The sequence below is a fragment of the Betta splendens genome, chromosome 8 (assembly GCF_900634795.4).
Source record: "Betta splendens chromosome 8, fBetSpl5.4, whole genome shotgun sequence".
Taxonomy (NCBI): Eukaryota; Metazoa; Chordata; class Actinopteri; order Anabantiformes; family Osphronemidae; genus Betta; species Betta splendens.
The window spans coordinates 1,858,200-1,885,655 of record NC_040888.2 but is presented as its reverse complement, the minus strand read 5'-3'; the positions used below and the strand labels follow the sequence as shown (position 1 = coordinate 1,885,655).

The 27,456-nt window shown below is 50.9% G+C and overlaps 5 protein-coding genes across 11 annotated transcripts; 1 reads left to right on the top strand and 4 right to left on the bottom strand.

Moving 5' to 3' along the window:
- Positions 1-5,163: 5,163 nt before the first annotated feature.
- Positions 5,164-7,089, bottom strand: tmem150b (transmembrane protein 150B). Its single transcript, XM_029158788.3, has 7 exons — positions 6,833-7,089; positions 6,659-6,757; positions 6,412-6,471; positions 6,272-6,339; positions 6,066-6,193; positions 5,825-5,999; positions 5,164-5,729 (listed from the first exon to the last, which is right to left on the bottom strand). Exons 2-7 carry the CDS (start codon positions 6,721-6,723, stop codon positions 5,542-5,544), a joined length of 684 nt encoding a protein of 227 aa, XP_029014621.1. The 5' UTR covers positions 6,724-6,757; positions 6,833-7,089; the 3' UTR covers positions 5,164-5,541.
- Positions 7,090-7,244: 155 nt separating this feature from the next.
- Positions 7,245-11,578, bottom strand: adsl (adenylosuccinate lyase). The gene is made up of 12 exons (XM_029158646.3): positions 11,350-11,578; positions 9,644-9,847; positions 9,458-9,502; positions 9,105-9,184; positions 8,844-9,015; positions 8,725-8,771; positions 8,531-8,621; positions 8,325-8,394; positions 8,099-8,246; positions 7,839-8,019; positions 7,571-7,747; positions 7,245-7,483 (listed from the first exon to the last, which is right to left on the bottom strand). The coding sequence occupies exons 1-12, from the start codon at positions 11,494-11,496 to the stop codon at positions 7,397-7,399; spliced, it is 1,449 nt and encodes a 482-aa protein (XP_029014479.1). The 5' UTR covers positions 11,497-11,578; the 3' UTR covers positions 7,245-7,396.
- Positions 11,579-11,670: 92 nt separating this feature from the next.
- On the top strand, positions 11,671-17,240 carry si:dkey-110g7.8 (GTPase IMAP family member 8). Of its 3 annotated transcripts, none has more exons than XM_029158643.3 (7): positions 11,671-12,413; positions 12,698-13,247; positions 13,779-14,337; positions 14,532-14,629; positions 14,709-14,840; positions 14,906-15,496; positions 15,576-17,240. In XM_029158643.3, exons 2-7 carry the CDS (start codon positions 13,217-13,219, stop codon positions 15,647-15,649), a joined length of 1,485 nt encoding a protein of 494 aa, XP_029014476.1. In that variant the 5' UTR covers positions 11,671-12,413; positions 12,698-13,216; the 3' UTR covers positions 15,650-17,240. The 3 variants fall into 3 exon arrangements, with proteins under 3 accessions (XP_029014476.1, XP_029014475.1, XP_055366774.1); XM_029158642.3 differs by having other exon boundaries at positions 11,671-12,475; XM_055510799.1 differs by lacking the exon at positions 11,671-12,413 and having other exon boundaries at positions 12,533-13,247.
- A 1,216-nt stretch (positions 17,241-18,456) lies between these two features.
- On the bottom strand, positions 18,457-21,209 carry atf4b (activating transcription factor 4b). Its single transcript, XM_029158678.3, has 3 exons — positions 21,042-21,209; positions 19,915-20,376; positions 18,457-19,772 (listed from the first exon to the last, which is right to left on the bottom strand). The coding sequence occupies exons 2-3, from the start codon at positions 20,270-20,272 to the stop codon at positions 18,799-18,801; spliced, it is 1,332 nt and encodes a 443-aa protein (XP_029014511.1). The 5' UTR covers positions 20,273-20,376; positions 21,042-21,209; the 3' UTR covers positions 18,457-18,798.
- Positions 21,210-21,461: 252 nt separating this feature from the next.
- Positions 21,462-27,086, bottom strand: LOC114860198 (uncharacterized). 5 transcript variants are annotated; one of them, XM_055510794.1, is made up of 14 exons: positions 27,068-27,086; positions 25,953-26,029; positions 25,663-25,728; positions 25,493-25,522; positions 25,126-25,251; positions 24,912-25,058; positions 24,695-24,838; positions 24,521-24,625; positions 24,384-24,437; positions 24,157-24,255; positions 24,011-24,085; positions 23,859-23,898; positions 23,686-23,740; positions 21,462-23,595 (listed from the first exon to the last, which is right to left on the bottom strand). In XM_055510794.1, exons 2-14 carry the CDS (start codon positions 25,995-25,997, stop codon positions 22,875-22,877), a joined length of 1,707 nt encoding a protein of 568 aa, XP_055366769.1. In that variant the 5' UTR covers positions 25,998-26,029; positions 27,068-27,086; the 3' UTR covers positions 21,462-22,874. The 5 variants fall into 5 exon arrangements, with proteins under 5 accessions (XP_055366769.1, XP_055366768.1, XP_029014446.1 ...); XM_055510793.1 differs by lacking the exon at positions 27,068-27,086 and adding an exon at positions 26,490-26,921; XM_029158613.3 differs by lacking the exon at positions 27,068-27,086 and adding an exon at positions 26,490-26,919 and having other exon boundaries at positions 24,719-24,838.
- Between the last annotated feature and the right edge of the window lie 370 nt (positions 27,087-27,456).

The window sequence follows — 27,456 nt, the reverse complement described above, 5'->3', positions numbered from 1 at the left end:
GTCGGGGCTGTGTTGGGATATCTGTTGCCCCGGGCAACGTCTCCATCCATCCCTCCGCCCCCACACGTCCACGCACGGCCCCGTGAGTCCACGATGCATCACGTTTGTGTGTGGACAACTGTGCGTGAGTGCCCTGAGGGACACAACAGCTCCCCCTTCTGCCGGGGCAGGGGAGCGCGTGGGCCCACGGCGGTCTGGGTGACGTCATAGGACGGCTCAGTCCCGCGGCGGCGGAGACGGTGGCAGGTGAGGACGCCGTCATCAAACGAAGAGCAGACATTCAGGTGGCGCCGACGAGCAGCAACGAGCAGCCGGAGCTGCAGACGCCGTGAAAGAGCCTCACTGTCAGAGCTGCGTGAGTGCAGATCCATTCATGAATGAATGACATCCAGCCTCAACAACCGTCTGTTCTCCTCGGCCGCCGCTGCCATCCATCTAAATAACCAGTGAATATCTTATGTTAAAGGACGAGCTTGGTGCATGAGTCATCGCCTCCAGATAACGAGCGCCGTCGTCGGGAGCGTCCGCGAGCGTCGGGGCAGAGGAGGTCAGTGTGAAGCAGCCAACACACACATCGGCCCCGACGCACTCACATGTGCACACACGCAGCAAGGAGAGGAAGCTGCAGCACAATGATAAGGTCTGGGAACACAATGGGCCCAGCAGTGCACAGACACAGGCCAGGACCAGTTTAGCTCACAAAGGTCAACAAGCCTCTCCAGGCTTTCATTCAGTTCCCGCACTTATTATTGTTCAGCATTATAATGATTACTCTGATGGCCTTTATTTTGCAAATGTGGGAGCCATCCGGAAATACCAGTGAAATATGAAAATGCAGGCCGGCCGGGAGGAGGGAGGAAGGTTGGGTATTTTGGAGGGTGAGTCTTTGACGTCAAGTTTCCCAGGGCCCGGTCCGGTTCTGGATGAGCCTCCAGGTTCATCGCACGTCCCTGCGGAGCTGCCAGTTTAACAGACACAGAGCGGCTTCATCGGCACTCAATGCATCAGGCTGAATATTTGAAGGCTCAGCTTCTGTATTTGGTCCGACTTTGAAGCCGCCCTGTGAGACTCTGACGAATCTGGTCTTTGAACAAAACCGAGCTTTGGTTCATGGATCCATCTGTAACAAACACGTGACTAACGAAACACAGAGATGAAATCACTGCTAATTCGTCATATAACTGATAACGACAACGGTGTCTTTGTGGACTGAGCCCACGAGGAACCTTTTCTGTGACTCCATCGAGTCCCACGGCCCACGGACGGCGCCGACCTCGGGCCTCTCTGAACGTAATCGACTGATCCTCAAAGCGGAGGAGGAGCCGTACACAGCTGCGTGTGTGGCAGCGGCTCTGAAGCCTCCAGCACCAAGCAAAGGTCAAGACATCAGAGGAGCCAGAGAGCGTCCAGAGAAGGTGCGTGACCTTTGACCCTGGCTGGGACTCAGCTCACCGTCAAACAAGACTTCAACCTCATGCTGGAGTTTGATTGGACTGAATTCATGCTCCGCGCCAGCACCCGTGACCTCGGCCCAATCACTCGTCCCTCCTCAGAGAAATGTTTAGCGAAGCGCCAAAGCAACGCGAACCTCTGGGGACAAACAAAGCTGCAGAAACGGTTGCCAGCAGCTAAAAACAGCCCCACTGAAAACAGAGAAGCTCGGCGACGGCGGCCATTTCTGCTCAGACAGCAGATTCTCACGTCTGAAGCCCAAACTTAGCTCCGCATGTGAACGGCTCCTCCGAGATGAGCATCTGTAATTGAGCTGCTGAGGGAGCGGTACTTTCTACCGTCCTCACGTCCCAAAAGCAGTAATCTGAGCAAAGAGACAGATCATTAAGTGCTAATCACTGTTTGCTGGCGTTCAAGTCTGTGGTTAAGTGAGACAAAGAAAGCCTGAACACCTCATCTCATCAGAAAGTTTGTGTCTGTCAGAGAAAACAGGTCTGTTGAAGGTAATCATGAACTGTACACCGTGAAATAATGGAAATGAATGAAGCGCAGCTGCTTCAGCTCATTAGTCTCAGGCTGCATCTCATCCTTAAGCACACATCGATTTTCCGTCTTGCCCAAAATGGATGTTTATTCCACAAGCTAAAAGTCGAAATTGCGCTTCAGGAAACTGTCAGAACGAGGTTCTTGGACTGAAGGTTTCACTGCGGTTTGAAGAAGAAGAAGATTAATTAGAGTCTGGGACGGAACGGACGCTGTCATTGTTCCAAAGCAGACGACAGGTCAAGAAATGAAGACAAATCAACTTAGCATTCTACACTGCAGCATCTAGACCACCGGGTCAGAACTTTAAGTGCTGGTGCTGGTGCTGGTTCTGGGTGGAGGCTAGAGTAAACCGGGTCAGCGTGGGTCCGAGGGAGAAGGTGATGAAGCACGTGGATGAGCAGGTACCGCGGGAAACAGGTACCGAGTGACGCAGCCTCAGGCCGGATTCAGGCCATTGAACCTCCTCTGGACTCATCTGACCCAAACAGCGTCAGCGCCGCTTGTGTGTGGGAACGTTCTGCAGCGGCTCCGGGTCGGGCCACGCCGAGGTCTGAGCCGGGCTTCGCTGTCCTCGGCTTCTCTCGCCTGGGTTTTAATCTAATTTCTCCGGCCAGCGCCTCCACCGCCGCCCCTCCTCCCCCCTCCCCCTCACTCGGCGCTCCATCTTGCACGCTCAACAATAGTCTATTCTGTGGCGTCCCGTGCGAATGGGGACACGCCCTGAGCCAAGGCCACGGTGCGAGGGGAGCTAGTTGGGCGGTGGCCAGCTGAGGGACACTGACTCGATTCTCGTCTGGGAGCGCGGTCCCGCCTTGGCAGGAGGGCAGAGGTGGACTCTTCTGTGCGGCTGGGATTCTGGTGGTTGTTATTTATGTGCTTCTCCATCCAGAGGTGCTTTTGCAGCCATCGCTGCTTTGTAAAATGCCGGGGAGCTGATCAACGTCTGATCTGTCCAAGGAAGCACGAGCACGAGTCCAACAACAGGGTTACCTGAGTTCACTGGAACAGGAAAGGTCAAAGGTCGAGGTGAGTTGTTGGGGCCCAGAAAAGTCCCCACCTCCTCCACACACATCCCAGGATTCCAACACTCCAGACACACACCAAAACCCAGCTACAATACACTCAGTCTGTGAGCCGGCCGTCAGCGCACAGCTGGATCCCCCCACACACACTGCTGCCTCCACTGATAAGCCCAGACTCTCTTCATTGTTCGATAACGCAAATGTGACACACCAACACGCCATCTGATGCCCCGCTCTGCACCAGCCTAATTATATCATTATGCCTTGTCTGATTGTGGCTGTGTAGAGGGGCGGGGGAGGGCCTTTGTGTGGCCGCTGGAATTCGGTGCGCTTGGCATTTTTGTGCGAAAGGGCAGCGTTCTGGGCGCCGCCAGAAGAGGGGCGAGAGCGGTGAGATCACGGCTGCTGCTGCTGCTGAAGCTGCTAAGGCTGCTGCTGAAGCTGCTGAAGCTGCTGCTGCTGAAGCTGCTGCTGAAGCTGCTGCTGAAGCTGCTGAAGCTGCTGCTGCTGAAGCTGCTGCTGAAGCTGAAGCTGCTGAAGCTGAAGCTGCTGCTGAAGCTGAAGCTGCTGCTGAAGCTGCTGCTGAAGCTGCTGCTGAAGCTGCTGCTGAAGCTGCTGAAGCTGAAGCTGCTGCTGAAGCTGCTGCTGAAGCTGAAGCTGAAGCTGCTGAAGCTAAAGCTGCTGCTGAAGCTGCTGCTGAAGCTGAAGCTGCTGAAGCTAAAGCTGCTGCTGAAGCTGCTGCTGAAGCTGCTGAAGCTGCTGCTGCTGAAGCTGCTGCTGAAGCTGCTGAAGCTGCTGAAGCTGAAGCTGCTGAAGCTAAAGCTGCTGCTGAAGCTGCTGCTGAAGCTGCTGCTGCTAAAGCTGAAGCTGCTGCTGCTGAAGCTGCTGCTGAAGCTGAAGCTGCTGCTGAAGCTGAAGCTGAAGCTGCTGCTGAAGCTGAAGCTGCTGCCTTCTCGTCGGGCTCCACTGCTCAGCCCCCCCCCCCCCCATTTTGCAGGTCCAACCGTCTTGCAGATAAAGCGCTCGGGTCTTGGATGATAAGAGCTGACAGGTTCCACTAGGTGGACGGCTCCGCAGTCGATAACTGACCTGGAGCCGACTGCACCGCTGCTCGATAGGAAAGCACTGCTTTTGTTTCTGCTCAAGGGCTGCTGACGGGATAAGACGGATGAGAGCCCGAGCAGGTGTTAGGGGAGATTACAGGACAGGCCTCGAACGCTCGCCCGCCTCTGCCTTTATCTTGAATCAAAGTCAAGAGCAATAAGGCAGGTCTCTTAAATCATGTTTTCTTACTCTACAATGGAGGATCCAGGCCCTTTTTCTGACATTTACGCCGAGGGCCCCAGCTTCAGACATGAACCTTATTACTTTATCAGGAGCCTTTCATGCTCACTAATGAAAACAGCAGGGTTAAGGATGTTTGGCACCAGAGCTCTGCTCCTGAATTCCTCTGCACGAGCTGCTGCATAATTCAGGATTCAGAGAGACTTAGTCAAATGTTGCTGATTTACAGGAGGAAACCCAACAATAAGGTGCAGCAGACACACACTGAGAGGCTGAGACGTCACTGTTAGACCAGTGTGGCACCGACACGCTCCAGAAATTCCCACAGAATTCCGAGGTATCCATCTGATCCCCGTGCCCGCTCGTCAAAGCCCTCCTCTGGTGATCACACGGCACGAAGTCTGTGAAAGAATGCTGCTGAGACATGGAAGGACGCCGGGGCCCAATGTTCCCATCACCCGCTCCATGACTCGCCCCCAGTGGTTTAAAAACTGAAACTGTGATGTAAAGTGCAACTGAAGAGACACAGAGACAAGAACCTGAGTCTGTGTGTAAATAAAGAGTAATGGTCTGAGAGCTGGAGCCACGAGCGGAACCTCTCCCACCGTCAGAGCAGCCATCAGAGCTTCATTGTTGTGTCCGTCCCAGAAAATAACGGACAAACTGTGCTGAACGTTCTTGGCTCAACACCAGGGCCGCGCGTTCCCATCAGCCGAAGGATGATCAGGATCATCGCCAGAGCAGCGACGCAGGTCAGAGGGTGAGAGACAGGTAACATGCTGGAACCAGGCCAAACGCATGCAGGGGAGCAGGCCTCATTAGGAAACAGCTCCCTTTGTCCCACTAACTCAATGCTTCCTTCACGCTTCCACCCGCCTCTCCTTTATTGTATTACCCAGCTGCCAGCTGCAACGTAAAACAGAACGAGACCAGAAAATAGAAGTAACATTGTCTACGAATCCTGGGGGAACAGGTCACAAAATGACACAAACAGGACTGAAATACAAAGTCAACTAAAAGGAAATGGCCCAGGGTCAAACCAGCTGAACGGCGCCACCGTGTGTCAGCAGGTAGTTACTGCTGCATGGACCCAGAAGAGTCAGTCCATCACAAGAAGCTTCCACCATAACTCACAACAATAGATAAAATAAAATGACATCAACAGACGAGTCTTGTATTCAATTTTTTCAAGTGAAAAAAATAAATAGCATCAGAATCTTTTTTGTGCCTTGTTGTTTTAAGCATTGACTGATACGGAGGAGCTGAGCTCGGTCCTCAGAGCTCGTCTCTGCACAGTGAGCAGGTGGCAGTCGATGTGTCTGAACTCGGCCGCGAAGAGGCCGAACAGGCAGAAGAACAGCATGACCAGAACCCACTCGCACACAGCAGCTGCGGACGGGTAGCCTATGCTGTGGAGAAGCGTCACTGAGGGAGGAGAAACCAGTCAAGGAGCAACAGGTGAAATGTACCAACAATCATGTTCCACGTTCTCCAGTGGTGCAAACACAAAGGCAGGATACTGGCAAACACCAGGATGGTGCAGAAGGTGCAGCATGCGGCTCTGGCGGCGCCGACCCAGCATCTGTCCTGAGGCTCAGACCCATATGTCAGCAACAGCTGCATCCAGAAGTAGACGAGGCCAACGAAGAAGGCCACGAAGGCTCCAACGAGGTGAAGCTCCAGCAGGATTGACGGCTGCAGGCGGAAGCAGGAGTTGGACCAATGCATGACACACGAGGCACCGACTTAGTCAGCTGTTACCTGGAAGCTGCCGAGGACAGAGATTCCAGCGCAGGCAATGATGCCCACGACAGCACTGGCAACGTTGACTCTTCCATAGTTACCATAGTCCCTGAGCTGCTGGAAACGGATCACCACAATCCAGAGGCCTGAGGGAGGCAGGAGACCACTCTCATGAGGCGCAAAGAAAGACAAGGGCTGATGGAGTCACAGGAGCGAGTCATTACCCAGAACCGTGCAGACGGTGCAGACCTGGGAGAAGAGGCAGCTCTGAGGGGCGTATGAGCCGCACGTGCTAGGACGAGAGCACAACACAGTATGAACACGTGGATGAGGTGGGAACTGGCACCGGACCAACATCACCAACCTGATGTAGGGAACCGCCTCCGTCAGGTTGACTGATCCATTCGCTACAGCGATAGCAAACCTGACAGGAAGCAAAGAGTGGGTGCAGCCGCTTTAGCCGGAGACAAACCCAGTAACGCACTGTAGCGACTGCAGCAGCAGGTCATTAACCACCGCCATCCACGTGTTCAAATAAACACTTCCAATTTATAATCTAATAATATACAGATTAAAAACGCAAAGCAACACAGGAGGAGACAAAGACTCACACAGTCCAAATGCCCACGACACCAAAGACAGCGAGGCACAGCGGGAGCAGAGCCCAGAGCCACATGTTGAACAGCACAGAGGCTCAGAGGCAGCGGGAGCTGAAGTGTAACAGTATTATTAATAATTATTATTATTAGCATGTACAATGAAAGGGTTAGAGACGACGTACTCACTCTGTGCACAGGCTGGACCAGGTCTGCAAATGTGATTCAGCCCCATTCACCACTGCCTTAATGACACCAGTAGTGAGTAGGTTACTCCACCTTCAGGCGTGTGCTTCTTTACAATAAGCGTCTGTGAGAACGCGATCACCACGGTTTCTGTGACCGAGATGAACTTTGAGCCACTCGTCATTCGTTGCAGATTTACAGCCTCCCAGTTCTAAACGTGGGTCAGGTCAGTGTTTCACCTCAAAACGAACATTAATACTCAACACATGAAGGAAATTCCAGCAGTGAAGTTAGAGCAACAGGAGAATTAATCATTTCTAACACATTCACGATACACGGCTCCCTTCAGCGGTGGTTAATAATTGAAAGATGTCGTAAAAAACTTTCAACACATAAAACCTTTGGCTCATGGCAATAAAGATTACAGGAACTTTATTAGGTTGTAAATGACAGTATGAGCTCATTAATAACAATTAAAGCAGCAAGATGTCAAAACCCTAACGGAAATGTTGTCTGGGCTGTTTTTGTAACCGAGGTACAACGTTCCCCACGGTGATGAAATGTGTGTCAGAGCTCAAGCTCAATCTTAACATCCATTTTAGCCTTGAACGGCTCCAGCAGGGGGCGCACTTCCTCAGACAGGAACCTGGCAACCTGGAGGAGGAAGGTGAGACAGGAGGCGATCAGAAACGGGAGGAGGTAACAGTGCAGTGCAGCACACGCACGTGCACGTGCACACACCTGCTGGGGAGCTCGGCCAATGAAGGTCTTGGGGTCCAGCAGGGCGTCCAGCTGATCCAGGATCGGGGCGAAGTAGGGGTCTCGTTTAACTCTGGCCAACAGGTCGTTATCACCGCCTTCCTGTTTGACCACAGCCGCTGCCTCCTGGGACAGAACTCGGATCTTCTCATGGCAGTCCTGAAGGACAGCAGTGGGCACAAATCATGTCAATTCATGAGCCAACGTGTCATCGCTAGCGTGCGTCTCAAACCCGGCCTCCTGCGTCTACCTGGCGGTTCCCTCCAGCCTTCACCATGGCCATGATGATGTTCTCTGTGGCCATGAAGGGAAGCTCATGGCGGATGTGCCTCTCAATGACTTTGGGGTAGACCACCAGCCCCTCTGTGATGTTCTGCAACGTGCTGAGGATGATGTCTGCCGTCAGGAACGACTCTGGGAGGGAGATCCTCCTGCACACGAGCGAGGGACTGAATTAATAAACGTGCGCGTGATAAGACTTTACTATGGTGTCGAGAACGCGTGTCTGACCGGTTGGCGCTGTCGTCCAGCGTCCTCTCCAGCCACTGCACTGAGGCCGTCTGCAGCGGGTCGGCCATCAGCGCCACCAGGTGTCGGGCCAAGCTGCAGCAGCGCTCTGCCCGCATGGGGTTCCTCTTATAGGGCATGGCACTGGACCCTGGGCAGGGTCACATACGACAGTGCCAACTAGTTCTACAGTGAGAAGCACCTCGGTAAAGCAAACCAGTCAACGTACCAATTTGTTCTTTCTCAAATGGCTCCTCAATTTCTTTCAGGTTGGCGAGAAGGCGGATGTCTGTACAGATCTGCAGCAGGCAAACGTAGGAATGATCAGTTTAAACATAGGGCACATTTACAGTACCATGATACTCACGTACATGGTCTTGGAGCCAATACAGACTACTAGATGGCGCCATTTCCCAACATTAGTCCAGGTCTTACCTTGTGAACAGTAGCTCCCAAACTGGCCAGGCTGGACAGACAGTCTATGTCCACCTTACGACTGTAGGTCTGCCCAGTCACCAGGAAGGCTCTGGGTAAGATGGAAATAACATCATTAGGGCCAACAATCAATTTACTACTGCTACTTCTATTTATGACTCAGCTCAATGTGAAGAATTGTGAGCGGAACCTACTTCTTGAAACCAGCCATCTCCGTCACCATCCTGTCAAGTTCTTCTACCTGACAGAGGAGAAATTTAAGCCGTGCCGCTTCAGTAACAGCTTTATTTACTGGCAGGTGGTTCGCATTTACCTTTTCATGGTCCCCCTGAAAGAGCTGCAGGAAGCTGGCCTGGGTGCCGGTGGTCCCTTTCACCCCCCGGAAGCGCAGGTCGTCGCGGGCGCGCTGCAGGTTCCTCATGTCCATGGCCAAGTCCTGCAACCACAGACATGCTCGCTTCCCTACGGTGGTCAGCTGGGCGGGTCTGTAAGAAACCAAAGACACTGGATGTCCAACTGAGGAGTGAGGGGTTATTTTGACAGCATGCCGTGTTAAATGCATACTTGGACTCACTGGTAGTGTGTGAAGCCCAGAGTGGGCAGGTCGGCGTAGTTCTCAGCAAAGTTTGCCAGTCGGTCGATGACTCTGGCCAGCTGTGAACACAAACAGAAGCTGCTAGCTGCTAGCGCTAAGCTATTACATAACACTGATGCTACTCATGTCCACAAAATGCCCTCGTTTTCACGTGTGGTTTGTAATGTGTGCGCCTACGTGACGAAACGCTGCCGATTACTTCTACACCGCTGACTCGCTGCTAAACAGCTGAGGCCGACAAATATAAAAACAGCTACTATGGCCTTATTTCCACCGAGTTCACAGATGCACAACTGAGTGTGCATGTTTTGTGGCACACAGCTGAGCCTCACCTTGGGCAACAGAATATCAAACCCATCACGCAGCATAATCAGATCCTGAGGAAGAGAAACAACATCACTCACAAAACTTAAAATGACTTGAAGAAGAAACGTGTTTTAGAAAGGTGCTTTAGACGAATTCAAACAATTCTATTTCCAATAGTGTCATGAGATAAGAGTCCATGTAGAATTAATTACAGTATTGTCTCCCACGTAGCAGGAGGTGGCTCCTAGGTGGATGATGGGAGCTGCAGCGGGACAGCAGTGAGCAAAGGTGTGCACGTGAGCCATGACGTCGTGCCTGAGTTTACGCTCTTCCTCCGCCGCCATGGCAAAGTCGATGTCCTCTGTGTGGCTCTCCATCTCCTGGATCTGGGCATCTGTGATGGGCAGGCCCAGAACCTGGTGGAGGAGGAGGATAAAGAGGGAGATAAGAGGGAGATTAGGAAGAGGAGCGGGATATAAAGTAGCATCCACAGCCGACAGGAGAAAAGTTACAAAACACACGGCGAGAACGATTCTGTTACGTTAACGTTTGCTTCACTCAGTGCTCTTTAAAACGTCTCAACAGGAGACAGGCACCCTGCTCAACATTAATTATCCCATTATTTTGCTCCAGGAGCATGTGCCGTCCTCGTGGGAAGCGGAGGATCCTGATTAGATTGTGGGTTTATCCTGTGGGACGAAGCAGTCATGTGATGGAAGCACAGGATGGAAAATCTGGAAATACGTGTCTGCTACTAACCGGTATGTGTTTGTGCCAAAACAAGACATGAATTAATAGCAGATGTTTCCGTCTACGCATCAGAATAATAAATAGGCTACACTGTCCTACAATATCACGTTTAATAAAAGGAACTGTTATTTAAAAACACATTTTATTTGTATTCATATACCACAAATGTTCTGTAGTTCAGGTGCAAAACCTAAACTAAGTGAAGGGCTACAAATGATACAAGCTTGGACCCGTTTCCAGACGCAGCCACATCAGAACCAGCTGCTCGGGTCAGACTGTGTTCAGGCTACGTCCGTGCAAACCCAGTTGTTCGAGACCAGTGTCCCGAGGGGCGGTGTCCTGTTATTATTAGACCAGCCACAGGCAAACTGTACTTTAACCAACAACTCAGAGGACAGAAGCAGCACAGAAGACGGACTCTGGTCCGCTCTGATGGATGTGTGTGTTTAACGGGTCATGTGAGGAGTCACCAGTTACTCTCCCATTTAAAGTTATCACCTTGGACACTTGAATTACTTAATGAACTAATCTGTAATCACCAAGTACGTTCAGGCTGCTCGGTCTCAGGGTCAGGAGCTAAATGCCAAGAGTCATCCAAAAAGGCAGGGACTGGATTCTTTAAGCCCCTGAAGGCATCATCACACGCTCTGCTGCCAAACACTGTTCAAACGGGGATTTATTCGGAACTACTATTATTGCCAAAAGTAAACAAACACATATTTACATGTGATAAATAGTTCAGTCATAAGAGAAGCAGCTTTATTTAGAACATCACAGCTTCAATAAATAACTGAAAGACACTGATGTGTACATCTGTCCCTGTATAAACTGCTAGAATGGCTTGATTTCATCCTCATAAAACAAATGAAATGAATATTTCATTCTAATTTCTAAAAGTTTTAATAGTTAATATTTTATATGACTAAACATCTTTAATTCATTGGATTTTTTCTGAATGTTACAGACATTTCCTGCTTTTTATGGTAACTTCGTAGGAAGCGACTCTTCACAGCACTGAGCTTTATTTAGAGCAGGTAACTTGATCAGTTTGGGCTAACGCGTCCCTGAAGGTCGCAGCCTTTAGCTAATAAAACGTGGGAAACATGTGACACAAAACTGATGTAGTCAAAACCGGGACATGGACTTTTACACCTAAAATGAACCAAACCTTCTCAGCTCTGGCCAGAAAGAGCCACAGCCTCCTCCAGGTGCTGAACTTCTTCCTGTCGCTGAAGTTGAAGGCCATTTCCTTGCTGGCATATCTGGACACCAGCGGGGAGCGGTACTTGGAGAACTCGTCCTCTCCCCCCTCCATGTTCCAGATTCGCTGAGGCTGAGGTTGAAGCGGAGAGGGAGACGCCGCGAGTGCTTCTTCTTCTTCTACTTCTACTTCCTGTTGGCTCTTTATGGCGGTTCGCAGACTTTACTTTACTTGTGCATTACCGCCACCTACTGTATTTAAAAATCGACCGTGTTTATTTCTGTTTCTCCCTCTTATTGAATGCTAAAATAACCAAAATATATATTTATTCTTTTATTTTTGCCCTAAACAGTGTATTACTGTTCGCTATGCCCAAATCGACATACCTGATTTTATTGTTTCATCTCTTCTCTCTTACGTTCTTTGAATTATGTAGAACATCGTATCTTTCTTTCTTCTGTCACCTTTCCCTCAGCCTTTGCATAAACTCTTAATTTGGAGTCTTCTAAAAAATAACTTTAATATCAATGCAAATATTTTTGTAACTTTTTTGTAACTTTAACTTTAGCACGTAAATCTGTTGCTTCATTGTACTCTGATATGTTCTGGTGACTACTAAAACGTTATAGTTAATTCTATCTTTTAGAATCTATCGTCTGTTGTATTTTACCAGCGCGTAGAGGATTTTACGACACCTTCCGTCGCTGTACGGCAACGCTCTTCACTTTTTTTCCAAAACAGATGCGGTGTCAAAGTGTTGAAACTGCTGTGTTACATAAAAGTGCGTCAACACACTTTACGTAACACATCAGAAATGATAATTACCTTCCAAATCCAAACGGCAAATGTTGTTGTTTTAACCTTCTGCCTTCACCTGATTTCCCCTGGGTCCGTGAACGTATCTCGCTTATAGAGCGTACGTGTACCCTGAGCGGGAGCCAAGGATGAGCTCAGACCTTCAGCAGGATTTACATTTATTTATTTATTTCCTACTGCGTATGACGGACGCTTCAAACGTGATTAACACCAAGGTGACAGTGCTGTGGATTCAAGGCAATAAGATAACGGCTTACTGCTATTTATAGGCGCTTTGGTGTGTTATGTAAGCTTTATATGAATATTTAAATGTATTCATGCAGTGCACGCTCCCTCCCTGTCTTATTATTTCTGTCTGCAGGCATCATTTAAATCCCTGTGTTTGTGCTGCAGCTGGGGAATACATCCAGCTGTAAACAGAGTGCTCTCTCTCTCCTTTATCTCTCGCTCCCTCCCTCTCTCTGTCTATCCATCTTTCTATCTGCCCTCCTGACTGCAGTGTGCATACAGAGCCACACTGCTGCTGCTGCTGCTGCCCCGTGCTACATCCAGGTGGGAGGAACAGCTTCCCCGTTTTTGCCTCCGAAAAAAATGACAAGACTTCTCCTCGGAAGTGGTGCAGCAGGGCTGGATTTGGCTCCTCGTCACCTGCACTGCACAGTCGGTGCTCTGTGCTTGGACGGTTAAATAAGACGAGAGGACGAGGACTGGAACGCGAGGATAACGGGAAGAGAAGATACTGAGGGAAGGACGGAAGTGGGAGTGAGGGAGGTGTGGAGGGCAATTCATCAGAAAAAGGAGGAGGGAGAGGTTGAATGGCAGAGGAGGCAGTGGTACATTCAGGCACAGTGGGTTTCACTGCAGTAGAATGAGGGTGAGAGCGAAGCGCCTGAGCTGCCAGCGATCTGCAGGACCCGTCGCTTTGTGAGCACAGCCAGAAAAGGACTCCACCGTGGAGGCGCGAAGGAGAAGGAGGAGGGGGGCCGAGGAGGAGGAAGCCAGAGGTTCTACACACAAGATGGCTGCTGTGTCCTCTGCCTCTGACACTGGTGAGTCTGTTTTCATCCCATGCAGCACACGCTGCCCGTCGCCGCTAATCCACATCTGCAGCCGCGCTAGCAGCAAACTGTTGCTGGCTCCACTTCCTGTCATTTAGCCGCTCACACGGGAAGCGTCAGCAGCAAGTAAATCACCAGACCCCGTCATCATCTCTGCTCTCGCTCTGAGCACTCGTGTTTCTCATCACAGTATTTCTCCTCTTTGCGTAACTTTTCCTAGTAAGTAAATCAAACTGTCCTCCTCCTCCTCCTCCTCCTCCTCCTCCTCTGACCCACTTATTTTCTGAAGCTACAGACGTTGGGACCCACGCTGCTGGAAGGAGCAGGGTTTACATTCAGGGAAGGGGTAAGAAAATAATGAGGGGAGGCGATAAACGAGGGGCAAGTGAGTCAGACAGGAGGAGACGGGGAATGGAGGGGGTTGGAGGAGGATGTTGCTGTGGGAGGAACACAGATGTTTGATGAAACAAGGAGTGAAGTTTAGACCGTCCGACTCAGCCCTTTCTGATGTGCTGTGAACAGGTGACCCCAGGGCCCGGCACCCTCCCGAGCGCCGGCTGCTCATCCTCGGGGGCCCACAGTCCGGCAAGACCTCCTCGGCCAACACCGTCCTGGGGGACAAGGTGTTCGACGCCGGCGCCGAGACCACCCACAGCAACGTGGGCCAGACCGAGATCTACGGGCGGCGCGTCACCGTGGTGGACACGCCCCCGTGGGCCGTCCCCCGCGACCCGGAGGAGGACGGCGAGGCCGAGAGCAACGAGGACGCCGGCGCCGAGTCGGACGCGCCGGCGCCGCGGCCGCCGCCCAGCCTGGACAGCGAGGGCCCGTGCATGGGCGCCATCCTCTGCCCGCCCGGACCCCACGCCATCCTGCTGGTGGTGTCGGTCACGCAGCCCTTCGCCGACGCCCAGAGGAGGGCGGCGGAGGAGCAGCTGGGAGCGCTGGGCGGCGGCACCTGGAGGTACTCCATGGTGCTGTTCACCGGCGTGGACCAGCTGCCCAAAGGCGTGTTCATCGAGGAGCACATCGCCAACACCGGGGAGGCGCTGCAGTGGCTGGTGGAGCGATGCGGAAGCAGGTGGGAAGCGCTGCTCTCTGATCTCACATCAGAACCCAGTCGGATGCAGTGTGTGATTGTTGGCGGAGCTCCTCTCACCGTGAAGCCTGTAGAGCGCTTGAACGGTGTCCATGGTGCTGGCCTCAGACGCGAGCGTGAGACCAGTCCCTGTTTCATCCTTCATCCTTCAGCCGCCTGTGTTTGTCCTCCTGCAGGTACCACGCTTTCGATAACACGCGCAAGGAGACGGAGGACAACACGCAGGTGCCGGAGCTGATGGAGAAGGTGGAGGAAATGATCACTGACAACCAAGGTGGGTGGTGCACGTGTGGGCGTGTCAGCCGTGGCCACGCCCACCCCTGACCCGGCTGCTGCTGTCGCCTCGTGTGCAGGCTGGTACTTCGAGGTGAACGAGCTGATCCTCCTGGAGGAGGAGCAGGCCAGGAGGGCGCTGGAGGAGGAGCGCATGAGGATGGAGGAGCACGCCAGGCAGAGGGAGCAGATGATTGGAGGCCCTCCCAGAGGTATGACTCGTCCTCGCTAGGATCCAGTCGACACGGCCCGTCTCTTTACGTGCTTCTTTCCCCAGAACTGCGGCTGCTGCTGCTCGGCTGGAAGGGCGTGGGGAAGAGCTCGGTGGGGAACTGCATCCTGGGCCGCCGCTACTTCGAGTCGGGCCAGGAGACGGACCTGTGCCTCCGGAGGCAGGCGCTGGTGTCGGGCCGGCGCGTCACCATCGTGGACACGCCCGGCTGGGACTGGTTCTCGGTGCGACGGACCCCCAAGCGCATCCGGCAGGAGTCCCAGCGCGGCGCGGCTCTGCTGCGGCCCGGGCCCCACACCCTGCTGCTGGTTCTGCCCGTGGTGTCCTCGCTCACGGCCCGGAAGCGCCGGACGCTGCTGGCCCACATTGAGACGCTGTTCGGCGACAGCGCCTGCCTCCACACCATGGTGCTGTTCAGCTGCGGCGACTGGCTGGGCCGCACGCCCATCGAGGAGCACATCCTCAGGGGCGGCCGCGAGCTGCAGAGACTGCTGGAATACTGCGGGAACTATTACCACGTGCTGGACAGCAAGACGCCCGGCAAGGACAGGAGCGTGTCCGTGCTGCTGGACAAGATCGAGGAGATGATCCGGGAGAACGGGGACAAGGCCTTCCTCCCCATTCAGGACGAGTGGCGTAAGCAGCTCACGTTCACGCACTTCACACACTGTGTTGGTGCTCACTCATGGTGTTGTGTGTTGTGTCCGTCTCACAGTGAGCGAGGAGAGCTCCTACTCCTCCGACAACACGGAGCCGGAGGACGACTGCCGGGGATGCCAGCTGCAGTAGCCGCCGCCGGGACCGGTTGGGGGTCTTCAGCGGGCCCAGCTCACCTCATACTGAACCCGAACCTCATCCAGATGTCCCTCGTCAAGAGTTTTAGGGAAGAAGAAGAAGAAGCCGCTGGTTAGAACTCCGAGCGCTGCCGTGAAGGAGACGCCCCACAAACCCGGGGGGGGGGGGGTCATAAGCATGCTCACAGAACTCAACTGCTGCTACAGAGACCCTGATCCCACACTGCGGAGTAAATACTTACTCATCGCTATAGGTCCAACAGCTAAATCACTGTAGGAGCCAGACCTAAGGGGAAAAGGAGCAATAGAGGAAGTGAGGATCCGCGTCTGCAGCAGCTTCGTCCCAAAAGAAGTCTGTTTCCAGCTGTTGCATCACGTTGAACGAATAGTATTATGTGAACATCCTCTTTATGTTATGTGTTTCCAGTCGGGGATTCAAAGACAGACGCTGCCTCTGGGCAGGTTGAGCTATATGAGTAATACTTCATTTGATTTGATTCTGCAATATGTGCCAAACAACAATAATTTATGCTGGAATATGTTCGCTGTCGTGTAAGACCATAATTCAGGACGATCTCGGTTTGTTTGTGCGGTGAAGAGCTGTCGTGCGAGGGATATTCATTAGCATCTAATTAGTTCTGCTCAGAGAGTCACAGTCGAATTGATTCCTCTGGAGCAAAATCGGACTCGTTCGCCAACAAATCTGCAGACGTGCGTTTTGTCGTCTTTGTTCTGTTTCCTGGAGCAGGAACAGCGCGGACGTGGGTGAATCTTCATTTTGGTCGCCCTGTGCTGTGGCTTCCTGCTCTAAAGCACTGAGACTCCTGGACGCCTCCGCCCCCTCTGCCTGAGGTCAGGTGTGGACCGAGTGCCTCAGCATCAAAGCGTGAGGATCCTTTAGTCTACATCAAGCTTTCGCATGCTACACCAACAACATAACCTCATGAACCATTCAAGCTCCGGGCTTTTACTACCTTTTTCTACACCATCTGACGTCCGCAGCGATGTTTTGCAGAAATGAAATATTTATACTCGGCTCTCGGAGGCATGTTACGACGCCGCATGCAGATAAACGAGTGCCTGTAGAGTCGAAGGCAGCCTCACATCGCGTTCCTCTGACTCCAGCTGAGCAGCTCTACGCGGATCACAACCTTCTACCTTTACAACAGCAAAAAACAAGAATAATCTTAGAAAAGAAGCATCACCCGAAACCGAATAGCAAACTAATGTGACCGACACCACTGCCATGCTGTATATGTACATTTTCTACAACGACACCTCCACCTCTAGCTCCTCGAGGCTTCGTGCTCCATCTAGTGACGTAGGCGACCGCAGCATGACTTGACGGTTCCACGCGAGGACGACCCGAGCGCTCATCCGGACTCTTAGAGCCGGTTCCACCCGTGAACGTGTAGAAGCAGCGTGTATTTACCGTGTTCCACCCTTTTAGCGAGGCGTTTCACTGTGTTCCACTTTACTGTAGCCAAAGTGACGTAACCTCCCGTGTGGTCCCGCCGCAACTTTGCATCAGTACTTTGTCCATCCTATAGTAATAACAATAAAAGATGTGGGTATATTGTTGTGCATTTGTGGCCTCGTCTCATTCTTGAGGGATCGAGTGGAAGGTTCTGTGCACCAACTTCATCTCCGGTCGTCTATATTTGGCCGCCTCGCTTACGGTAGATTAAAATATTTTAATACTTCCAGCTAAAATCCCCCAGATGCTCAAATGCAAAGCATGTGTGTCAAGACAAGTAAATAATGTCGTCAGGGGATTTCAGACAGAGCACAGGAAGCTGACGGTCAGTGAAGTCCAGCTATGACGTGCTCAGTCACGTCTCAGCGTGAACACATCATCATTTAGATGTTTTTCATTTGGTCGTGTGGGCCTGGCTCCTGCAGCATCCCTGCAGCCTATGGGCCTGGGTTGAGAGGTTCAAATGGAATAGTTACCATTGAAAAACGAGGGTGTTTACCCCGGCAGCATCCACAGCCAGCGTTTTCCCGTTTCTAAGGAGCTCTGCACCATCTGGACTTTGGCGCGGCTCCAGCTATAGATTGTCCCTAAGCTTTCTGGACGACGGCCCGGACCAATTACAGCGCGCACACCTAGGGCGAGGACCGGGCTGAGCGCACATATTTTCCTTGGTAATATTATTCAAGCTGTGCCGCGGTCAGCACCACTCAGCACTCTCTGTTTTTGCCTTCTCTCAAATTCTACTGGAATACGTGGGAGGTTCAATGATGAGACCTCTGCGTATCCTTCACAGAGAAAACAGGCACGTGCAAAAACAGTGTTAAATGGAGCCCACGGAGAAAGACGTGACTGTCAGTGAGTCAATACACCGCGTCCTGTTGGTCACATGACTCACTCATTGTCAACGATTACCTGACCCGGCTCCAACGGCTCTTATGTTTGACAGTTTACGTATATTTTATATTTGTAGCTATAAACACTGTCCCTCCAACACTCAACTTATAGTCTATTATTAGAGTTTTATTCATGAGAAGTCCAGTAACTGGCATAATCAGGTGTGACCTCATTATCTGGAATTTCCAGATAATAAAACTACATCTGAAACGACTGCTGTTAAGAAATGAGTTTGAGTCAATGACACGCAACCAGTAAAAAAAAGGGGCAGTGATGGTGTACTGTAACACAACCATCACACACTGTAAGGAGAGCAGCTGAAAACTCCACACAGGCCTCATTTATTTTCATTAGATAGAAAGTTAATCTGCTTCAACATTTTAATGATCGATTAATCATTTGGGTTTATTCAAAGACAGAAACATCACAAGTAGGTTTAAGACTCTTTATTAAGAGATTGAACATACAGATAATATACAGGGTTTAACTTTAAGACTGAGGTCCAGAGATATGGAAGTAATATATATTAATAACAAAACAGCACACGAGTTATATATACACAGGAAATAGAACTACTCTATATATAGTACTTTATTTGTAATACCAGTGTTAAATATTAAAAATGACCGTTAGTAATACATATTCATGAGATTAATTGGACTGAGAATCCAACACATGCTATGTGGGCACACACTATACTGACACTTGAGGAAGTTAAGAAACGTTCTTTGCCCTTTACTAGTCCACCTCCAGCCTCTGTCACCGTCCAACCACTAGGGGTCAGTACTCAGACCTTTGCCGGTTCTGGCCTGGCGGACCTCCTCCATCAGCTCTTTCAAATACTCGATCTCTCTGGCCATGCTTTCAGCCTTTTCGGTCAACTCCATGTTCTTCCTCTCCAGGATCACGTGCTCTTCCAGAAGTGCGTCTTGCTCAGCCCTCTTCTTCTGCCTGTAGCGTGTGGCTGCCGTCTTATTCTGCTCCATCTTCTTTGATTTCTTGTCCTTCGGTGCTTTCAGAGACGGCCGGTCATCCCCACCGGCACCTTGCGCAGACTTGACTTTTACACTGGTTGCGTCACAGGATGAGGCCTTGTGTTCGGACTCGGGGTACGGTCTGCTCCTCGTAGACCTCTGTGGAGCAGAGGAGGAGGGAAGGACCTCTGATTTCGTAGATGCCGTTGTGGTAGCAATCCTGACGTTCTCTTTAGGGGCCAGTACAAATACAATGCGGGTTGGTGAAAGAGAGATCACAAGTGGCACCTGAGGAACGACTGCAGCCACTGCTGGCTGCACCTCACTCTCCGAGACGTCCACCTCACTGCCCAGGTCCAGAGTGTCAGCTGGGGAGGAAGGAGAGTCAACCATGGGGGAAGACAGATCAAGGGTGGCGGGCTCAGATTTGATTTCAAGCTCCTCCTGTGGCTCTGGGACAGATGGGGGAGAAGAGGGAGCCTCCTGCCCATCAACACAGGATTCAGACTCATCCACTTCAATGACAGAAGCTTCAGAACAAACATCAGGAACGACGGGGGGACTCTGAAGAGGGAAGCTTGGGGGCACCGGAGTTGAGAGGCTGGGAACTGGGTGGCAGTCGAGTTCCATGGAGTAATCTAGGGAAGACAGGAAGTCTTCTGCACAGTTGGGGGACTCTTCGGTGGCATTACAGGAGCCAATCAGACAATCCAGGTCCAACTCACTCAGATCCACCCTCTCGGCCATCCAGTCCAGGTCACCGAACACATCCTCTGTGGAAACAAAGAGACCCTAAACATGTTAGTTATTAGTTCTATCAGTTACACTGACACTGTTGATATTATAACAATGTGTTAACTAAAAGGCCTGAAATCTAAACATAGACCTGAGCAGTATTTTCCTTTCAGTTGTTACCTTTGCTGTAATCTGAGATCATCTGGGTGGATCTCAGCTGCCCGGGGTGGCCTAACGAGGGGAGGGCAAGCGGGTCAGAATCGGTTCCAGCCTTGTCCTCGAGGAGGAGGGCGGCCGGCGGCGATGGAGGAGGGGAGTAGAAGGGGTGAGGAGAGGAGGAAGAAGACAGCGATGATGAGGTGAGGGGTGAAGCAGGCGAAGCGTCCCCCTCCAACAAGGAACCGCCTGCTTCCTGTGGTTCTTGGTCAGCTTTATAAAACAGAGAGCTCATGGCGTCAGCCGTGGGAAAGGAAGGCTCCCAGAGAAGGGCCTCCATGTCTTCCAGGCCAAACTGTGAGTTTGTCATCATCATGGTCATAGTGGCTGTTGTTGGTCACGAATGGAGTGTGCGACAATGCGAGGAGAGTGTTGAATTCTTTTATGCTGTCGAATGCAGCAGTGCTGAGTTTTTCCACGTAGGACCTGAGGAACAGGGAAGAAGATTTATGATGAAAACGTGAACATTACAAGTTTATTACAGGTCAATAATCAAACTGATTTATGTAAACATGTGCACATGGTAATGATCCTTTAACATTTGTGGCTCAACACTGCCCCCTTGGCTGCAGTTCACCTGCTGCACATCACGTGTCTCCGCCCAGCTACTAGTCTTATGACTGTGACGTCAGCGACTCTAAAACGAGGTCACAGGGTCTGTCTCGCGCCCTCTGCTACAAACACACTTTTGTCTCTATCCGCCCACGGAGAGCCGCCATTTTGACACACAAGGGGAAACGAGCCATTTTCCGACCGCCACGTTGGCACTAAAACACAATAATGTGAAGCCCGAGACGAACGTAGCGGAGTGGTTTTATGGACGATACATTGTAGAGATCAAGCCAGGCGGCAGTTCATGAATGTTTACGTTACATTTTATAACAGGTATTACGTCACGTCCATGCCGAACTCCGCAATGCGTAAAATAAACGCACGCGTCACCGGGTCGACAGTTGTTACAGTTTGCTCAGTGAAATCTCAAACTGTCAAACTAATCGGAGCTACATTAAATCCATTTTAGTCTGAGCTCAGGCTGCGGGGGCGCGTGGCCGCGGCCTCGGGCTGTCATCGATCAACAAAATAACACTTACGACATGTTTGCTGAGTTAGAAGTGGCTCAGTGCACTGGTTGGATGCACTGTTTTGTTGGTTGCTGCTGGGTCGCTGCTACGTTTACGCTGCCATTTCGGCAAAGAGAGCGATGTCCGACGAAGCTGTTGGTCTGGTCTGCTGCTCCTCGACAAGGAAAATGGCGCAAGCTGCGCTGCGGCGGGAGGGTTGGGCTAGAGCAAGGGCGTGACTGTATTCTTCCGCGGTGCTCATATAATCCCTCCGCTGGTGTCTGGTACCCACAGTACGGAGCGGCCAGAAAATAGTCACTGATGGACTACTTTTAACAAGCAAAACACACCTGGTTATTAAGTTAATAAACTTTTAATGTTACTGTTTATTCTGCTTTATTATTATTATTATTATTATTATCAGTAGTAGTAGTAGTAGTAGTAGTAGTATTCAAGATTCAAAAAACTTTATTAATCCCAGGGGGAAATTTTGATCGCTGTCACAGATGAAGGTACACTCAGGAAGGACGGGGGCTTAGAATGCTAATACATCTACACACGTCAAGTCTAATTACTATTGTCTAATTCCATCTACTTACTAGCTACAGTTTTATTATACATGTTATTGATGAAGATCAACCCTCACAGACAGAGGAGGAGTTGTACAGACTGATGGCACCGGTAGGAAGGTTCTCCGCTGGCGTTCTGTGGAGAACCTAATACTGATCAGCTGTGGCTGAAGGTGCTCCTCTGTCCAGTCACACACTGTGTGGGGGTGGAGGTGTTGTCTATAGAGAGGAGTTGGACCAGCATCCTCCTCTCAGCTACAGCATGTAGGGGTCCAGCTCCACCCCCACAACAGAACCAGCCCTCCTGATCACTTGGTCCAGTCTGCTACATTCATGCTGCTGCCCCACAGACCACAGCCTAAAACACTGGACAGACTCATAGAACATCCTCAGCATGGAGGGTGAACCTCAGAAAGTACATCCTGCTCTCAGCCTACTGGTTCACAGCTGAGGAGTCCTTTTTCCAGTCCAGTTTATTGTTCAAGTACACTTCCAGGTATTTGTATTCAGTCACCACCTCCACCTCTTCATTTTTGATAATGAGAGTGGTGACAGCACTCCCAGATTTCCTAAAGTCTAATACCAGGTCCTTAGTTTTACTGATTCAGTTGGAGGTGGTTCTGTCCACATGTCCACAAAGCTGTCCACCTCTCCCTGGTACATGTACTCTGTGACATCACCACCCTGGATACGTCCTACAATAGTAAAGTCATCAGAGAACTTCTGGACATGACAGGACTGAGTTGTACCTGAAGTCTGAGGTGTAGAGGGTGAAGAGGAAGGAGACAGGACCGTCCCCTGTGGAGCTCCTGCGCTGCAGACCATGGTGTCAGACACACAGTTCTGCAGGCGGACGTCCTGGGGCGGTTGGTGAGGTGGTCCATGATCCATGAGCTCAGAGGGGCTCCACCTGCATGTCCTTCAGTTTGTCTGCCAGCAGGAGAGGATGGTGTTAAATGCACTGGAGAAACCAAAGAACATGATCCTCACTGAGGCGCCAGGCTGCAGGTGGTTGTAGGTGCGATGGAGCAGATGTATGATGGCGTCATCATTCCTAGATAGGGTTGATATGTGAACTGGAGGGAGTCGACTGAGGGTTTGACCAGAGAACGTCCAGAATCAGTCTCTCAAAAGCCTTCATGATGTCAGAGGTCAGAGCCACAGGTCTGTAGTCACTGAAATTATTTTTAGTTTAATTGTTATTATTATTATTACTTTAAACCCACAATAGTGGGCTACACAGGCCTCTTTCGGGTTACATAGCTGTTTATTAAATATTCATTTATACACAGTTTCAGGTAAACTGCTCCCACATGTAGTTCATGTGGTCCAGGTCGTCCTGCAGGTTCTGAGCCAGCAGACGGACCCTGCCCGAGAACTTGCTCTTGTTTAGCTTCTTCAGCTTCTGGTTGTCTTTTTCCGTGAAATACTGGTCCATTTCTTTGGAAAAAGACAGCAGCAGTTTGTGGGACGAGGTCCCGGCCGCGTTGCTGTTGGCGCTGTTGAACACAGACTGGGACAGGTGAGCCGTCCTCACGGCCTCCAGCTGAGCGCCGGCCCTCTGGAGCCGGGCCAAGTCGTGCCGGCGCAGCTCGTTCATCCCACAGACGATGAACTCCAGGCAGTGCTCCAGCTCCACCACGTTGGCCTCGTAGTCGCTGACCAGCTTCTCCACAGTGCACCTGCTCACTATCTTCTTGTTGGCCTTGGCGGTGTGGGCTCCCATGCCCCCGGCCGACGCCACCATGCCGGCGCCGACCGCTGTAGCGATGAGCGAGGCCCCCAGCGTCACAGGGGCCAAAGCGATGCCCACCACGGCGGTCACGCCGCCCACTGCGCCCGCGGTGCCGCCAGCGATGCCCATGGTTTTGTTCTTCTTCTGCAGCTTGTCCACGCCGTCGGAGATGGAGGTGAACTCCGCCAGAATCGTCCGCATTTTGTCATTGCGCTTCATCATGAGGATGTTGAAGAGGCGCAGGGCCTTGCTCACGTTGGCGGCCCTGAGCTCGAAGGACCTGCGCAGGGAGCGAGAAGGGGGCGGCTTTTAACCTGACGTGACCCTGAAACAATGGGCTGCCTTAAAGGAGTTTGTGTGACTCATTTACCTGATTTCCTCCTCTAAGCTGAGGCCGTACACTGACGGCATCATGTAATCAGATCCTGTTAGAATCGCAACACAGACACTTTACACAGCTCTTTATTCCCTCACAGACACTTTAAAATGAAAGCATACATTTTATGTGAGTCCTCTGTTTCTAGTATAAACCATTGTACTCACTCGAGACTTTTTTCAACCATCTCAGCATCGACAAGACTTCCTGAGGAAAACATGAAGCTTTAGTTGTTGTCTTGAAAAGTATTAGTTGACTTTAAGTGAAAGTTGATGTAAATGGAAACAAGCCTTTGTGAGTTTATTTGGTGAAGTCTCACCTCCGTGTCCTCTTTGCTCTGACTCCGTTGACTCAGCCTGGTCGGTTCAGGGCGAAGTGTGGACCTCCTCTGTGTCTGTTGAACAGAAAGTAGCAGATCCGTGATTGAGCTTCGTTAGCTCAGCGCGCGTCTCACCCGTCTCTCACCGCCGTGGTTTCGCTGGGCAGGATTTCCAGGTACGGAGCTTCATCCGGCTCCTTGACCAGCGAGGGTGGACGTGATAATGGAGGCGGTGGTGTTTGTCTCTGTGGTACAAAATGTGATTACTCTCTGTGGACACAGCAACATTTCTGCAGGAAATGTGAGGGAATATCTCTTTATTTATGTTTGCATATGTTTCCTGTCTGTATGGGCTTTGCAGTGTGTCTCATACCAAAGGCGACGGCTGCCTGGGTCGAGGCGGAACCACAGGCTTCTTCTCTGTGCCCTGTAGGAAAGATGATCCCATGGTTGGTGGTTTCACGGAGTTCAAAACATGGACTCCACCATTTTTAACAAAACGGTTCTGACCGTGTCTGCGTACGTCCCGTTGAGCTTCAGCCCTTCTTCAGGGGGGAATGATGGCGGCAGTTCTAGATTGGAGCTGGTCGATGAACGTGTGGCTGGTTCACACTCCTCAGATTATAAATGACATAATGTAAGTGATTTGAGGTGTTCGTGGGACTTGCAGCTCGTCTTCGTTACCTTTATTGCGTACACAGACTCTACCTTAGGCTGTGGCCCCGTTTCCCCCTTGTGTGACGTTATCCTGCCGTAGTAGATGGGCAGAGGAGGGCGCTCCGGCCGGGAAGGAGGGTCGGGCGTTCGCTGGCTGCAGACGGCTGGAGGCTGGTAGGTAAAACACAGTGAGGTCATTGCGGTGAAAACCATGGATGACACCTCCTTCACGCTTCACACACACCTTCACCCTGGGCTGAGAACTGGTGTATTGGTTTTCAGTTGCCTGTGGTGTGTTGGAGCTCAGATATTTGCTCACTGGTGGTTCTGGAGGACGACGAACAGGAAGAGGCCTCTTATAGTCCGGAGGAACCTCGGCATTCTGGGTAATCTGAGCAAAAGGCCAAAGATCAAGCCCTGCTCCAAGTGACTGCAGGTTTCTGGGCCTCTGAGCTCACCTCATTGGTTTTGTCCTCAGAGTCGCCTGCTCCGTGGTCGTTGATGCATGGTGCTGCTAGTAGAACCTTGGACCTGGGACGAGGGACGGGCTTGGATTGGACCTCCGGCTGACCTGTGACAGCAGGCTGACAGAAAGGACATGTAGGTCACGACCACGGCGAGCGAGCAGCCACACAGAACAGGAAAGACACCCTGAAAGCTCCCAGAGGAGGAACACGTGGCGTTAATGACAGGAAGCTGACGGTGGCGTTAATTACAGCAGCGTTGCGTCACTCTGGTTATAGAACACGCAGAGAGTGAAAGCTTCCAACACAAACAGGTCGACGGGCGAATCTGAACATTCCTCCAGGCACAAGCACAAATTACCATCAACGCATCCAGGTCCTCGTAGAACGGCTGTCGGTTCCATGTGACACACAGATTATATTACATTATTATGGGGTGGTCAGTTTGCATCATTGTGTCTTAAACACATTAAAGCATGTTGATGTTTTAAAAGCATTTTCGGCATCTTGAAGCCAGACGGACCCGTTTACCTCGGAGGCGTCCAGCTCTTCATAGGCCGGCTGTGGGACCGACACCGCGTAGCTCTGCCTGGTGTACTGTGGGTCCAAAGGCACCAAATGAACCCACTAACATTACTTAGTCTGTCTTCATATACACATTCCAGTTGTTCAAGCTGTGAAGCTCCAGGAAGTTGTTAATTCATTCTGCTGCTGATGATTACGTGGAATCTGCTCACACGCACTCATTTTTTTGTTGACGAGCTTTTACAACATATTTAGATATTGACTTTTCTGTACTGTCTGTGTATAATTATCTTTACCAGTGATGCGTCTGGGTCTTCGTAGGCGCTCATGGTGGACGTCATGGTGCGGTGCAGCCTGGAGGCCTGTTGGGCAGCTGTGAAGTAACAGTAACACAGTCACATTTTAATAGTCCTTCCCAAACTCAAATCTCTGCTCTGTTCATTTTGTTGAACCTTTATGTGCATATGTGAAAGAACAAAAAAAGGCGTCAAAGCCCTTTAAGCAACACATGCGTTGGGAATCATCAGAAGAATCTGGTTGGTCCAGTTTGTGGGAGTGCAGCAGATGCTCTGTGTTGTCAGCTTTACTTATTGACTCACAGCATTGACTAATATATTATATGACAATGAGAAAATAAGTGTCAAATTCTGACATTTAATAGCTCCACGTCTGTTAGCCGATAGCGATCACCACGTGTAGCGATCATCACGATTTAAAGAAGGAGAAGGAAGAAGCCACTGATTGAGCACAGACACAGAACCGGATCCACCCTGGAAACGTCCCGGCAGCACAGAAGAAGCAAACAGACAGAGACGGGATGATTCCCACCGTACCTACTGCGTGTTCCAGTCAGACGCTGCCTCCGCTTCGCTGGTTTAATCGCCTCTATCTAAACTCACTGTCCCTGCGCCGCGTTTACATGCTGAAGTCCTCGGAGGCCACAGATGCCAGTCGTGCCTGCTCCTCCCTATTCCCTCCTCTGCCTGTCTCTGACACTCTGCCTGTCTCAGGTCTGAGGGCGTGAGGCGGAAAATGATTTCTGAAAAAATTCACTGGTTGCAAAATGCCAACAAAGTCTTCAATAGAAACAATGCTAGAAAACCTTCCTCTCCAAGAGACAGTCGGTGTTTCTTTGCCTGCACTCAACCCGTAAAGCAGATGCGCTTTTAAGCCTCTGACACTTTGGACGTCTATTATAACACCAACACATTAAACTAACTACATATTAATTGACCGCGAAGTATCAATCTACGAGTCTAAAGCCAGACTCTGACAGATAATGATGAAGGGTGTGTGTCCGTTTGGCTTCGTGCTCCCGTCGGCCTGAGCTGAATATGTGATCAACGTGTTCAACAGGCCCAGCGAGTGTCTGCACGCGGAAAAAAGCACGGATCTTTGATTTACAACTCACCTTATTCATAGTGAATCAGACTTCAGTCATTCAAGCTGCAGGAAGAAGGACTTGCCTTCTCAGAGGGAACTCCTAGTAACTGCTCCCTTCTCTAACACACCTGCTGTGTGTCACAACAAAGGACAACACCAACATCATTTAATTGTTGTTTACAAAGTTAAACATCCGAGCTGCGTATTATCACAGACTTCTGTGCTGTAAATATCTAAGCCTCTTACAACACTTTTATTTGTTAACAGCTCTAAACGATGGAATTCGACATTTGTTGACACCGACCCACAAAGACGAAATTTTCACTGATCAGATGAAAATTTTAGACTTGGACCCAATAAAAATAGATTTGAGAATTATTCGTCCTCATTTGTCTAATATTTAGTTTCTGTACGTTT

Coding starts and splice junctions, on each gene's coding strand:
- tmem150b (XM_029158788.3), bottom strand. CDS start 6,723: ATGTGGCTCTGGGCTCTGCTCCCGCTGTGCCTCGCTGTCTTTGGTGTC. Junction 6,472..6,658: donor GTCGTGGGCATTTGGACTGT/GTGAGTCTTTGT, acceptor GCTTCCTGTCAG/GTTTGCTATCGCTGTAGCGA. Junction 6,340..6,411: donor GAGGCGGTTCCCTACATCAG/GTTGGTGATGTT, acceptor CTCTCGTCCTAG/CACGTGCGGCTCATACGCCC.
- si:dkey-110g7.8 (XM_029158643.3), top strand. CDS start 13,217: ATGGCTGCTGTGTCCTCTGCCTCTGACACTG. Junction 13,248..13,778: donor GTCCTCTGCCTCTGACACTG/GTGAGTCTGTTT, acceptor TGCTGTGAACAG/GTGACCCCAGGGCCCGGCAC. Junction 14,338..14,531: donor GTGGAGCGATGCGGAAGCAG/GTGGGAAGCGCT, acceptor GTCCTCCTGCAG/GTACCACGCTTTCGATAACA.
- atf4b (XM_029158678.3), bottom strand. CDS start 20,272: ATGACCATGATGATGACAAACTCACAGTTTGGCCTGGAAGACATGGAG. Junction 19,773..19,914: donor GATCTCAGATTACAGCAAAG/GTAACAACTGAA, acceptor TTGTTTCCACAG/AGGATGTGTTCGGTGACCTG.
- adsl (XM_029158646.3), bottom strand. CDS start 11,496: ATGGAGGGGGGAGAGGACGAGTTCTCCAAGTACCGCTCCCCGCTGGTG. Junction 9,848..11,349: donor TTCTGGCCAGAGCTGAGAAG/GTTTGGTTCATT, acceptor CTCCTCCACCAG/GTTCTGGGCCTGCCCATCAC. Junction 9,016..9,104: donor CTGGGCTTCACACACTACCA/GTGAGTCCAAGT, acceptor GGTTTCTTACAG/ACCCGCCCAGCTGACCACCG.
- LOC114860198 (XM_055510794.1), bottom strand. CDS start 25,997: ATGACGTCCACCATGAGCGCCTACGAAGACCCAGACGCATCACTG. Junction 25,523..25,662: donor AAGAGCTGGACGCCTCCGAG/GTAAACGGGTCC, acceptor TGGAACCGACAG/CCGTTCTACGAGGACCTGGA. Junction 24,839..24,911: donor GTTCTCAGCCCAGGGTGAAG/GTGTGTGTGAAG, acceptor TTTACCTACCAG/CCTCCAGCCGTCTGCAGCCA.